Source organism: Macrobrachium nipponense, chromosome 15 (genome assembly GCF_015104395.2).
Source record: "Macrobrachium nipponense isolate FS-2020 chromosome 15, ASM1510439v2, whole genome shotgun sequence".
Lineage (NCBI taxonomy): Eukaryota > Metazoa > Arthropoda > Malacostraca > Decapoda > Palaemonidae > Macrobrachium > Macrobrachium nipponense.
Window position 1 is genome coordinate 2,180,065 of NC_087208.1, and position 13,312 is coordinate 2,193,376.

General features: G+C 43.2%; 1 protein-coding gene across 8 annotated transcripts in view; it reads left to right on the forward strand.

The window, feature by feature from the left end:
* Nucleotides 1-13,312, forward strand: part of LOC135226965 (probable phosphorylase b kinase regulatory subunit alpha) — a 349,374-nt gene that overhangs the window by 142,792 nt on the left and 193,270 nt on the right. For all 8 annotated transcript variants that reach the window (XM_064266663.1, XM_064266662.1, XM_064266664.1 and 5 more), the window contains exon 13: nt 1,368-1,459. In XM_064266663.1, the coding sequence (XP_064122733.1) occupies nt 1,368-1,459 (92 nt within the window). The remainder of the gene's footprint in view (nt 1-1,367; nt 1,460-13,312) is intronic.

Sequence of the window (13,312 nt, forward strand, 5' to 3'; positions counted from 1 at the left end):
CCCATGTCGAAGAATGCTCTTTCCTTCTTCCTGAGAAGTATTATTACAGAGGCACATGTTGCCTGTAAGGAAGAGCATTTTAAACTACTGAAAGTGAAAGCTCACGAGGTGAGAGCCATTGCAACTTCGCTTGCATTCAAGAAAAATATGTCTGTGCGGAACTTGATGGAGGCGACTTTTTGGAGATGCCAGTCGGTTTTCGCAAACCACTACCTACGTGATGTAAAAATCACGTATGATAAATGCTTCGCCTTGGGCCCTTTCGTATCGGCGGATTCGGTGCTGGGGCAGGGAGCTGAAACTTATCCTGTGTAAATTTTTTATATGTTACCCTATATTTTGTATTTGTGTTTTTGGTTGTCTGAAAGAGGTTGCAGGAGGCACCTCTTTTTGTCGTAATATTAACCCTTTGTATTTTGGTTAGGTGGTCTGGTGGGTTTTGGCTCCTTGCAGAGGTAGTGGTAAGTATCTGTTATGTAAGCGGACAAGGTCCCTTTAACAAGATCCAACTTGGATTCTACCACAATAGGGGATCACATATCCCAGTGGTAGATCCGAGAGTCTGTCAGCAACAGGTCACGTCCTAGCTGTAGCTCTCCAGGCAATGCAGACTCAGAGATAGTATCTATGAAGTCTTCATCCTGAAAAGGTGAGAACCAAGGTTTTTATATCCTACAACATTAGTTGTTTCCCGTCTTACCTGTATTATTTAGCTGTCTCTTACCCTCCACCAAGGGTGTCAATCAGCTAAGTATATATCTGACAGGGAAGTTCATGTACAAAAATGATATTGTTAAACTACAATAAAGTTTTGTACATACTTACCTGGCAGATATATACAATTAATGGCCCACCCAGCCTCCCCTCAGGAGACAGGTGGAAGAGAAAAATCTGACAAGCAAGGGGGATTGGTTCGTACACCCGCCACCCAGCGGCGGGTAAGGTAGACCACCTGACCTACCTGTCGCGTGTGCCGCAAGATTTGAAATTCTGTCGGGAACGTCGGAGGGACTATAGCTACGTATCTTATTGGAGGTAAGTATGTACAAAACTTTATTGTAGTTTAACAATATCATATTTATAGAAAAGTGCATCACTGCATTGATGATGATCTATGTTAAACAGTTTGTTATAGGGTTATGAGTAAAATAGCTTTTTTTATCAGTGCTTTTTAATTATTTTTCAATGTGTTGCTAGTTTTTTCTTTCTCTTGATTCCAAAATACAACTTTCTCTTGATTCGAAAATACAGTTTTCTCTTGATCCAAAAATACAGTTCTATTAACTTTTAATTATCAAGAACAGAAGCAGTGTTGAGTTATGATTCTCACTTGTCCATTATATAATACAGTATTCTCTAATTGGCAGGGTTTCACTTGGCAAGATGCAGGAATTCCTCAACACATCTTGTATTACTAGTTTAAACTTCCTTCATGATACAGAAGCTGGATACCCAGACAGTGAGTGATCATTCTATCTTGTGAACTTTTTTGCTTATTATATTATCTGTTTACCATTCCTTTATTGTAATTTATCCAGCTTCTTTGAGCACCCTTTTTTCTTGACAGCATTTACTTTCAAGACAGTGGAGAATAGCTTCCAGCAATTGTGGAAACTTTTGTTAATTGTTGAAAAATAATGATGATTCCAGTTTATTCAAAGCTATTGTCTAACAGTATTTTGATCTTGTTGCTTCAAAATAATGAGTAACTGTTGTGACGCAAATGCATTACTTATAGTAGTCTATTGGTCTTTGGCTTTCCAGATACTCCGAAATTCAAGAATGACATTCACTGGTTTCCAAAGCTCATTTAATTAAGTAACTTACCCAGTAATCACATAGCTAAAAGTTTGCACAATCAGCAGCTAGAATTTTGAAAGTTTGTGAGTTGCGCTATTTCTAGTGGCTAGGTGACGAGCCCCACCCACCGATGAGGCTAGAGAGGAACAACTAGCAAATATGGCTTCAATTTGTTTCTGCTGGCTGATGGTTGTAGATCAACTGTTAGCTCCAGCTGAATTTTGGGAATTCGTCCTATCCATGTTGTATTCTCATTGTTTTGGTGAAGTATTTTGATTTTATATTGCCTTTTGGCACAATTAGATAGAGTTAGGCTCTATTATTGCTAATTTTGACAATTTGTTGACTATTGTGACCTTACCGATAATGACAATTTTGGACTTGAACTTAGTATATCGGACTCAAGTAGTTCCAGTAATAGGTTTTTCAGCAAGGGCTGCAATACTCGTTTGACTAAGAACTGATTCGCACACTATTTGCACAGATTGTATGTGTATTGTACCCGAGAGTCCTTCTGCTTCGGAGGTAGCCTCGAAATACAACCAAGCATTGTCTCAGTGCCTCATCATTCTCCAATTTTGGAACGACCGTCTTTGTCAAAGCTCCCTCAAGTGCCGGATTGCCCTTCTACTGCTAGACACTCAGTCAGGGTTGTCTCCTTGACTGCAGTAGTACCCGGAAGCGCCCAAAGGTGTCCTCCTTCATTGCTTTGTATGGAGTCGAAGAAAGTTATTTCTGGTATTACACATTCATTGGAAGCATCTTCAGTTAGCCTTCCAGCTTCTTCGACAGTTCGTTAACTAACTTCCCTCCAGACAGCTCCTCCTGTAGGCACAGAGGACCCTTCTTCAATGGATCCTATTCAGAATGAGCATGACAGTATTTTGGACTTACTGAAGAAGACTACTTCTGCTCCTCATCCGCCAGGTCTCCCACCAGTTTCAGCCTTGTCTCCTGTTTCTTCAGAAGAGAAAGGGGATGAGAATCAGGATTCTCGTTCTTCAGCTTATTCTTCCTTGCTGAAGTACCTTCTTTCCAATTTTTCTGAATTCCTTTCTCCAGCGGCTCCTTCTGCGCCAGCTTCTATTTTTCTAATGGGAGCACTAGTAGAGGATCCCACCTTGCTTCCTAATTTAGTGCTGTCTGCCTCTTCCCAGAAAGCCCTGAAAGACATTGACACCTGGCTTTTAGAGAAGAGTGATCAGGGCAAAGTCATATTTTGCTTTCCACCTACTAGACTTAGTAAGAGAAAGCATGGGTATTACATCACAGGAGAAGCTTCTCCTTCGGGAGTTTCTGCCTCCTTCCAGGGGAACTTCTTCAGACTGGTAAATGCTGGAAGGAGATCTGGTTTAGCAAGATCTAAAAAAGTAATATTAGCATGACTCCGCATAGGTCATACTAGATTTTCTCATGGTCAGCTCATGACAACCTCACATTCTGACCCAATGAAATGTAATGAAAGCCAAGTTCCCATAACTGTCCTGCACTTACTCGTTGACTGCTCAAATTGGAATCAGCAGAAACGCATTATTTTCGAGACGTAACAATGTCAGGAATTCTTGCTGAGGGCAGGTATATCTCACTTAACAAAATTATTATATTCCTAAGTAAAGTCTTTTTTTTATTGAAGAAAGTCTTGTTTTTTTTTTCTTTCTTTTCCAGGTTAATTCCTGGGAACCAGCCTGAGAAGAGCCTTTGTTCATATACGAAACAAACCTTTGGTCTTAGCATTAGGATAATACTAGCGCCAAGCTGGAAACCGGTAGAATTAATAATAAACTTGTGAGATCCAGGGACTATTGGCATCTATACCAGATCACGGGGTATGTAGTACCCAGAATGCCCTCGGCGTCCTGTGACCCGACAGTTACTTTCCTACCGCCTTTAAGATAGGATGTGATTACTTTCTATGTTTTAAAGCCGGTTTTAGTTTGCCCGACTTTATTAATTTTTTCCCTTTTTACTTTTTCTTTCTCTGGGTTTTCTCAGTGTGGGTGTGATCTGATAGGTGTGTACACATTGTGAGATGGAGAATTTTGCTTCACCAACGGAAATTTCTTCGGGTTCTCGGAAGAGACAAAGGAAATCCCCTGGAGTGAATGGGTTACCCTGTTCGAGATTTTTAACATCGGTGTCTACATATCCACATGCAACATGTAGGTGCAGAGAAAATATAGGTACTATTACTAATCCTTGTTATGTTTGTCGTGGTTGGTCGGTGGAACAGTGGATGAAGTTTTATGGGAAGGACCAGTACAAAAGAAAGGAGACGACGCCATCTTTTGATGACCAAGCATCGTTGGCTTCTTTTGTATTGGCAATACACCAAACTGTTCCATATGTTTTGTCACCTGCTTATGATATTTCCTATACTCCTTCAGTTTCTTCTAGTGATTTGTTATTGGAAACGCCAGGAGTGGTTTTGGGTAATTTCATCCATAATTATGCTCCGTCATTCCCAGTAGGGAGAGGGGGAGCATCGCCATTTTTGTTCCAGATGTCGGCTCCCGATGCGCAGAGAATGGAAGGAACATGGTCGGCGTTAGGCCTACCAGGCATACCAACCTTGGAGGGGTTGCTGTCTCATTATATGGCATCTCGCTTCCACTAGGGCCCGACAACGTTGAATGTTCTTCATCCCCCTGGCTTGCACTTTATGGGAGCTAATGCCACGGCAACGACAACAACATCAGTGCCTCCAGTTATGCAGAACGTTGGAAGTAGTTTTACAGCATACGCAGGGCTGCCAGCAGCAACCGCTCAGTCTCTCCCTACAAGAGTGGTGACATCACAACCTGCATCACACACTGACATTGCTGACGCGACGACGTCACAGCCTACTGCTTCTCTATCTACTTCGTTGCCTCCGGAGCCAAATACGCTTTCTGACTTTGGTACACACAGTCATGAGAAATTACAAGCTCTAGAGGAGAAGATAGTTAACCCTTAAGAAAGACAAAAAGAAAAGATGTGAATCGTCGTCTTCTTCGTCGTCTTCCTCTAGTTCAGCATCATCGCAAAGTTCGATGACGTCACTGAGTGTACCAGTCAAGCACTGGAGGATACGGGACTTCGTGACTGATGCTCGGGGCAAGAGGAGAAGAGTAAATTCTTCTTCATCTTCGAGCCAGGACTGTCACATCCCGGTTAGCAACAAAGTAAAGAAGACAGTGGCTGGAAAGCTTAAGGCTAATGGACGAAGTCGTTTACAAGTGTCCGAACGAGCAAAAGCATCGACAGTTGCTGAGATAGCGGCCGCCGCGGAGATGCCAGCAGAGACAACAAAGAGTTTAGGAGGCTCTGGTAAAATCAACAATGAGTGGGAGGAATTCAACAAGGAATAAAGAACAGATACCAGTGTCGCCTGTAAGACCTTTTAAGATAAGGAGAAAGGATGAGAGAGCTCCCATTAAAAAGTCGAATAATAAAGAGTTGGTAACCTTTTCTCATACGCTGGTAGAAGGCATGGTTCGACTCGATGAGAGATCAAGGCCGAATTCCCTGACGGTCGTTGGAGACGATATTAACAGAGATAGAGAGGAAATTAGCTCGGTTTCAAGAGAGCCTTTATCTTGGAGATATAGATGGGGTTCTCGCTCTAGATCTGTGAGCAGAGAAGGAGTTAGGCTGTCTCCTTCTACTGACTATTCTTGAGATCGAGCCGTCGTCGTAGGGTCGGACGGCCATGATGCACCCGAACGTTTGTCAGCAGATAAGAGTGAGCTAGCTTCTCCTGCGGCTGAACACAATACGTTAGAACTGGAGTAAGGAGAAAACCAGTTTCTGGCTATGTATGCGGAGGTGGTTGATTTGATTCGTCAATTCAATAACCTTTCGGAGAGCACGGAGACACCTGCCAATATGCTTCCTCCGGGAATCGACATGGTGTTTGGGTTGAAAAAGGATATGAAGGAGTTGTATGAATTACCTTGCTCAAGTCATGCGGAGTCAGTTCTAGAACACGTAAATGCACGGATTGCTGGAAGGGATAATTCCTTAAGATCGAATAGATCGTTTAAGTTTATCCCCCCCCCCCAATAATGAAACATAGGAAATATACGACACCAATGGTTCCTTTGCTATCTAGACAAATTAAACCAGATGTGGTAAGGATTAACTTGGATCAAGTTAAGATGGAATGCCCTTCGATGGCTTGTCAGAAGGCTGCTACTTTGGAAGCAATAGCTTCTGTCTTTCAGACTGCTTCTTGGTTAGACCTTTGGTCAACAGCAATGGCAAAAATTGCATCCTCAGAAGTAACAAGAAAAGTAGTGGATGAGTCAGTGTTTATCAGATTGCTACAATCAGGTTCCAAAGCAATTCCGTACTTGACAAACTTAAGTGCCAATGTTTGGGCAAATATCCTGTTGATGAGGAGCGATGTAGCTTTGGCTAGATTAAGCCGCACTATTGATTTGGATTCCCTGCTAGCAATGAGGAATGGGAATATCCTAGAGTCTCAATTACTGTTGCCAGAGGGCATACTGGAAGATGCTATAGATAGAAGACGGATGGACAGTAACGACAGATTAGTACAGCAGGCAGTTAGGAAAACATCTGGAAGTCATGCTAATTCTATTGAGGTAAGGCATCAGCAAATACCTCGTAAGAAGCCAGTGAGACATAACATCTCTAATAGAGCAACAAGATCCTTTTCCCCAAAGAAGTTAGCTCATTGCCCCTTTCACAATAGAACCAACAGAGGAAGGTGTATTAGGGGAAGAGGGAAAGGTTCAAGATGATAGGATGGGCGCCTCTCATCACTCAGCCACACCAGTGGGGGGTTGCCTAGCAAATCACTGAAAGGTGTGGCAGGAATTTGGAGCGGAGCAGTGGGTGGTGGATGTTTTCAGAGTTGGTTATTTGATTCCGTTTGAAGAAACCCCACCTTTGACAGAACAACCATTACCGCACCTCGCTTATGCTCAGGAACCTCAGAAGGCTTTTATTCTGCAAGAGGAAGTGAAGAAGATGATGGAAAAAGGGGCTGTGGAACAAGTATCGATTCCGTCAAAGGGGTTTTACAGCCACATTTTCCTTGTCCCCAAAGCCAACGGGGATTGGAGGACAGTAATAGATCTGTCAACATTGAATCTGTTTATAAGAAAAGCCAGATTCAGGATGGAGACCCCAGAGACGGTTCTAGCAGCAGTCAGGGTCAAGGACTTTTTGCTGACAATAGACTTGAAGGACGCATACTTTCAGATCCCAGTCCATCAGTCTTCCAGGAAATTTCTCCGCTTCAGTCTTGCAGAGAAAGTTTTCCAATTCAGAGTCCTGTGCTTCGGGTTGACAACGTCTCCGCAAGTTTTTACAAGAGTATTCACTCTTGTGTCGACAGGGGAGCATGCTCAGGGGTTCAGGCTAATAAGATACCTAGGCGACTGGCTGGTGATAGCAAAGTCCAGAGAAAAATGACTTCAGGACAGGGTTACCCTTCTGCAGTTTTGTCACAGCCTAGGCATTGTGATAAATCAGGAGAAGTCACAGTTGGATCCAAGTCAACGGCTGGTGTATCTGGGTATGATTATAGACAGTAAAAGCCAAAGTGTTCCCAGCAGACCAGAGGGTAGAGAAATGCAAACAAGTGGTGAATGCCTTTCTGGAAAAACAAACACAGCCAGCAAGACAGTGGCAGGTAGTACTGGGAATTCTAACTTCCTTGGAGAAGCTGGTACCACAAGGGAGGCTACACCTTCGATCTCTGCAATGGAGGATGAAGGAGTTTTGGTCGCCAACGGTAGATCACCCATACGAGCAAATTCCCTTGTCGACAGAGGTGAGGAAAGACCTACTGTGGTGGGTGCAGGACAACAATCTGACAGTGGGAGTTACCCTTCAGCAACCCTCCCCGGACAGAGAACTCCATATAAACATGTTGGAGTTAAAAGCAGCGTTTCCGGCACCACAGAAATTCCGGGAGAGGGTGAAGGGGCAATCAGTGGTATTGATGTCGGACAACACCACAGTAGTAGCTTACTTAAACAAGCAAGGAGGCCTGGTATCTCGGCAGTTGTACATGATGACAGTTCAACTTCATCAGTGGGCTGAAGAGAACTTAGCAGATATCAGGGCCAGATATATTCCAGGAAAAAGAAACATAGTGGCCAACAAGTTGAGCCGGAGGGATCAGATCCTGGGAATGGAGTGGTCCTTGCATCAAGAGGTAGTGGACAGGATGCTCATGTTGTGGGAAAGACCGATCATAGACCTATTCTCAACCAGCTCCAACAAAAAGTTGGAAGTGTATTGTTCAGTAGTCCCAGACGTAGAGGCAGTAGCAGAAGATGCGCTACAACACCCATGGGACAATCTGGACGTGTACGCATTTCCTCCATTTTGTCTAATCCGTCAGGTTCTGAACAAGGTAATGTGGTCTCAGAACCTCAAAATGACTCTGGTAGCACCTTTATGGCCAAAGGTAGAATGGTTTCCAGATCTGTTGGAACTCCTATTAGATGTGCTGAGAGAGTTATCTCCGTGTAACAACCTACTATGTCAGCCACACATGGAGAGGTACCACCAGTCGGTGAAGTCCTGCAAGCAAGAGGCTTTTCTCAGAAAGCAGCAACACAGATGGCAGGAAATATCAGAAGGTCATCTGCACCGGTCTACCAAGGAAAATAGTCAGCATACTGTGATTGGTGTTGTAGAAGGAACTTGTCTCCACTCGGAACCACTATTCAACAGTTAGCAAATTTTCTGATATATCTCAGGACAGAAAGGCATATGTCGGTATCTGCTGTAAAGGGGTACAGGGCTGCTCTAGCCTCGGTCCTATGCATGGAAGGCGTGGGCATTTCTTCTTCATGGGAGTTGGCTATGTTAATGAAGAGTTTTGAGCAGTCCTGTTCTCCGAAGGAACTAAAAGTCCCAGATTGGGATTTGACCATGGTACTGAGTATGAGTAGTCTTACAAAACCCCCCTACGAGCCATTGAGACAGTCCACGGATAAGAGCCTGACCCTGAAGACAATCTTCTTATTGGCCCTAGCCTCAACCAAAAGGGTAGGGGAATTCATAGTCTGTCATATGTGGTGAAGCATTCGAGAGGTTGTAAGTCTATGGTATTCGAGTTTGTACCAGAATTCGTAGCCAAAACTCAAAACCCATCAGTAGTAAATGGCAGATTCGACTCCTTTTCCATACCTTCTCTGGCAGAATTGCTTCTGTGTCCCATCAGAGTACTAAGAGCGTACTTAAGAAAAATCAGGCATCTCAGGCCGGGGTGCCGGAGGCTGTTTGTAAGTACAGGACGGAACAAAAAGGAAGTGTCGAGGAATACAATATCGTTTTGGCTGAGAGAAACGATCAGGAATGCATACATGGCAGAAGACAGAGGGTCAAATAGCCTGGAGAGGGCTAGAGCTCATGACATCAGAGGCTTGAGTGCTTCTTTGGCATTCAAGATAAATATGTCTTTGGAGAGGACTTTGAAAGCTGATATTTGGCAACGCCAAACAATTTTCACTTCTTTTTATTTAAAAGATATTGCCTATAGATCCTTGGACACTTTTTACTTGGGTCCAGTGATGGCAGCCCAGCAGGTGATATAGCTCATCCAGTACCCCTGGCGGGTCAGTTTGTCTCTCGTCTAAGATGAAAGTATGAAAGTAGAATGAATGAGATGACTGGTCTTTCTTCTTTACTACTTTCTTTCTACTCCTTTACCTACGGCAGTATGAAGGAGAGTACCATCATGAGCTGGAACGGACTAGATGCAGGTGAGGTGGTCAGCCATACTCTAAAGATAATCTAGAGTATAGTATACTTTTCAGTAGCAACACACTTCTCTCAATAATAAGGAGAGAGAGGGGTGATAATAGATCCAGATACAAGGGACAGGAGTGGTTTATGAGAATGGAGAGTTCTCCATCTTCCATAATGTAATAAACCATGGCATTGTAGGAACACCCAGAGAGGGGAACCAATAGATTCTCATAAATCTTTGGTTCAAGGGTTAATAGTCCATTGTCTTAGAATACATCTACTACTCGGAAATGGATAAAGGTGGCAAACTCCCAGTCAGTTATAGAGACTTACCTCCCACCAATAAGTAAGTCCATCCTAATGTAAGACCGAAGGTATATTTTGTATATGAACAAATGACAAATTTTTGACCAGTTTGTATTTTTCATAACTAACAAACCTGAAGTCTTAACAGATAAAGGCCCACCTCTAACCACCCCTCTAGCAGTCTAAACTGGGTTGGAAGAGTAACTGTCGGGTCACGGGATGCCAAGGACATTCTGGGTAATACATAACCCGTGACCTGGTATAGATGCCAATAGTCCCTGGATCTCACAAGTTTATTATTAATTGTTCCGGTTTCCAGCTTGGCGCTAGTATTATCCTAATGTTAAGACCTCAGGTTTGTTAGTTATGAAAAATACAAATTGGTTGAAAAATTTTCATTTTTTAGGCTCAGAGGCCTGGTTAAACTAATCTTTTATCCTATCCTATTCATGCAGCTAAAGTTACGTTTAGCTATCAGAGATGGCTAGAATCTTCTCCAAGGTGGAGACCTCTATATGTGAAGATTGAATGGGAAACTTTCTCCATGCTCTGTTGGGGCATGCGGACTTTATAGTCAGCATCGCCGTCATGGGATCCTGACCTCCGATTGGCCGAGGGGCAGCGGTTTGTGGGAGCCACCGTTTAGGTTCGTTGGAGTTGATGGGGTAGGAGCAGCTCCTGCATGCTGTACACTCCCTCTCTTTCTGTCTATTACATCCCAGTCCAGAGACCGTGAATGGTTATCCTCGCAGGTCCGTAGGAACCTGGGTGGAAGAACCCTCCATCACATGGGTTGGGGAGCTCCAAAAAAGGCAGATAATCCAAGGCACGGTGTGTGATAGATGACATTGCTATGGGGGGTGTCTGTAATGCAGACAAGTTTCTAGGACAAATCCTTGCAGACCCGTGCAGCAATTTCTTCACCAGACAAGGTAGACATTCGTAGTTTGTAAATGGTGCCTTGGAAGTCAATGAGCATGGGAGAACCATGTACATGAACTTGGTTTGTGGAACCCATGTCATGGCTGGTTGGATCTCGGCTTCCGCACCTTCGATGCCCGTGGAGACCTGAGATGGTTTTCCTGTCCAGGGACATGGAAGAGCGTAGAGGGGTCCCAATGTTTCTTCCGTGGAAGAAGACATACCATGAGAAGGCCACTGAGACTTTTTATAGTTGGGAGCAGCAGGCTTCTCCTTCTTCAGGGTCTGTCTATGTAACAGGACCCATGAAAGAAGAAGGGGAGGAGGCGAATGCAGGAGGTGACGAAGACACCGATGACAATGACGAAGGCGAATGGGGTCTCCTCTTTAATGTCCTCTTACATTTGCGCTTGTACCTCATCAAGAACTTGTCTAGGAGGAGATCCTTGGCATCTGGAGACATCAGAGAGGTCTTAGAAGAAGGAACCACATGAACAAATGAAGGAGCCATGACAGTAGTGGAAGAGCCGCTGGATCCTGTGTCTGAAACCATAGTGCTAGTCACTGATGCAGTTGAGGCAGGTGGTAAATTTGTTGCACTAAGGTGCACAATCAAGCCCTGCACCGGAGCCGGGAAGACTAAGGGAGGGCCAGAGGTCTCTAAGGTCCCGAAAAGTCTTCCTGATCTCTCCCAGACCTGCAAAAGACAGGTTAGTAGTGGCTGCCTCCCTTTGTCCATGGGAAGATTGCTCTCCCCCTGATCAAATGGAAGAAGCCCCCAAGAACGGGGATCGGCCTCTGCCCTCCCATGTGAACTACTCATTGCCAAACCAATAGGAACACAGGGAAGTGACCTCTTCTTTAGAAGAGGTAGCAGCAATGGGGAGTCACATGGGAAGAGACAGAGTCTTACTCAGTGTCCTTGGAGGAGAATACCCCTCTGCGGACTGGCTGGCAGCCTTCCTGGATTTCCTCTTTACAGCAAACTGCATCCACTGCTCTGAAGACCTATTGCAAAACTACACAAATATCCGTAATGGAGCACACATGTTTAAGACATTTTGTGCAAATGGTGTACGGGTTAACTTCAGAGGATGAAAGGAAGCAATTACAATGTTGCTTCCCTACACCATGTCACATCACAGATGGGGCAAAGGCTTAGATGATTCTTGGGTCTGCATTTCAAAGACAATATATCAATATAACGAAGCACAACAGGACAAGGAAAAACTGTAATGAAGTGCAGAGAACAGCCAGCATACATTCGGGCAGAGGAAGGTAATGAAATGCATCTGCTCTGGATAAAGGCTATAAGGCAAGTGTTAGCACAACTCAGTGGAGGGAGGTGGTGAGTGTACCCCTTACCTCTCCCACTGGTAGTTCATCTACCAAACAACCTTGTGTAGAGTAGCTTGCACCAGCGTGTGCTGAAGGTAATTCCTATGTAAAGCTTCTGGTTTGTATGTTAGGAAAAATACAAATTACTTAAAAATTTGCAAATTTGCCATTTTGTGCATTCAAATTTAATATCAAAAACATATTTGACTTCATTTATTTTCATTAATAACAATTATTTTTATAAAAACAAGAGATATGGCATAATTTTTGTTGTTGGGAAGTTGTAAACAATATGTGGCGCTACTCTCGTGGCCACTCAGTGAACTAATGGCAGTTGATTCAAAATCAAGCTGAACCATGGGAGTTCCCAGACTGCAGAATGCCAGTTTTAAGATGTTCAAGTGTGTATTAAGAATTTTAGTTACACACATTTGAAACTGTCATAACTTAGGATTTAGTAATACCTGTGGTTGAGATGCCCTCTCCCAGTCCCAACATACGATTTAAGTGTGTTATCCCAGTCTTACCAGTTCAAGTATGAACTAAAGAGAACCTGCTCTCTTTCCAGTTAACCCTTTAACGCCGATTGGACGTTTTAAACGTCGATATAAATTGTCCGTTGGGTGCTGATTGGACGTATGGTACATCGATATAAAAAAGTTTTTTTAGAATTTGTGTAAAAATAGTTATAGGCCTACTAGGCAAAAACTTTTGAATTACGCACCTTGGGGGATGCTGGGAGCTCACGGATCAAGGCGTTGTTTTGTTTACAATCGTTACCCAGGCGTGCAAGCGCAAATTTCTTTCTTCTCGCACTAAAAAGCGTCAGCGACACATCTCAGAAATTAATTTGTCACTTTGACATAATTTTTGCACCATTTTATATTAGCTGTTACATAGAGTATTATATATGAAAATATGTGCAATTTCATGTAGAATACAACAAAAAACAACTCATGGTTGTAGCTTTTATCAGTTTTGAAATATTTTCTTATAACGATAAGTGCCAAAATTTCAACATTCGGTCAACTTTGACTCTACTGAAATAGTTGAAAAACACAATTGTAAGCTAAAACACTTATATTCTAGTAATATTCAATCATTTACCTTCATTTTGCAACAAATTGGAAGTCTCTAGCACAATATTTCGATTTATGGTGAATTTATGAAATAAACTTTTTCCTTACGTCCGCACAGTAACTTCCGAAAAAATCATAAATTTTTTCATCCGATT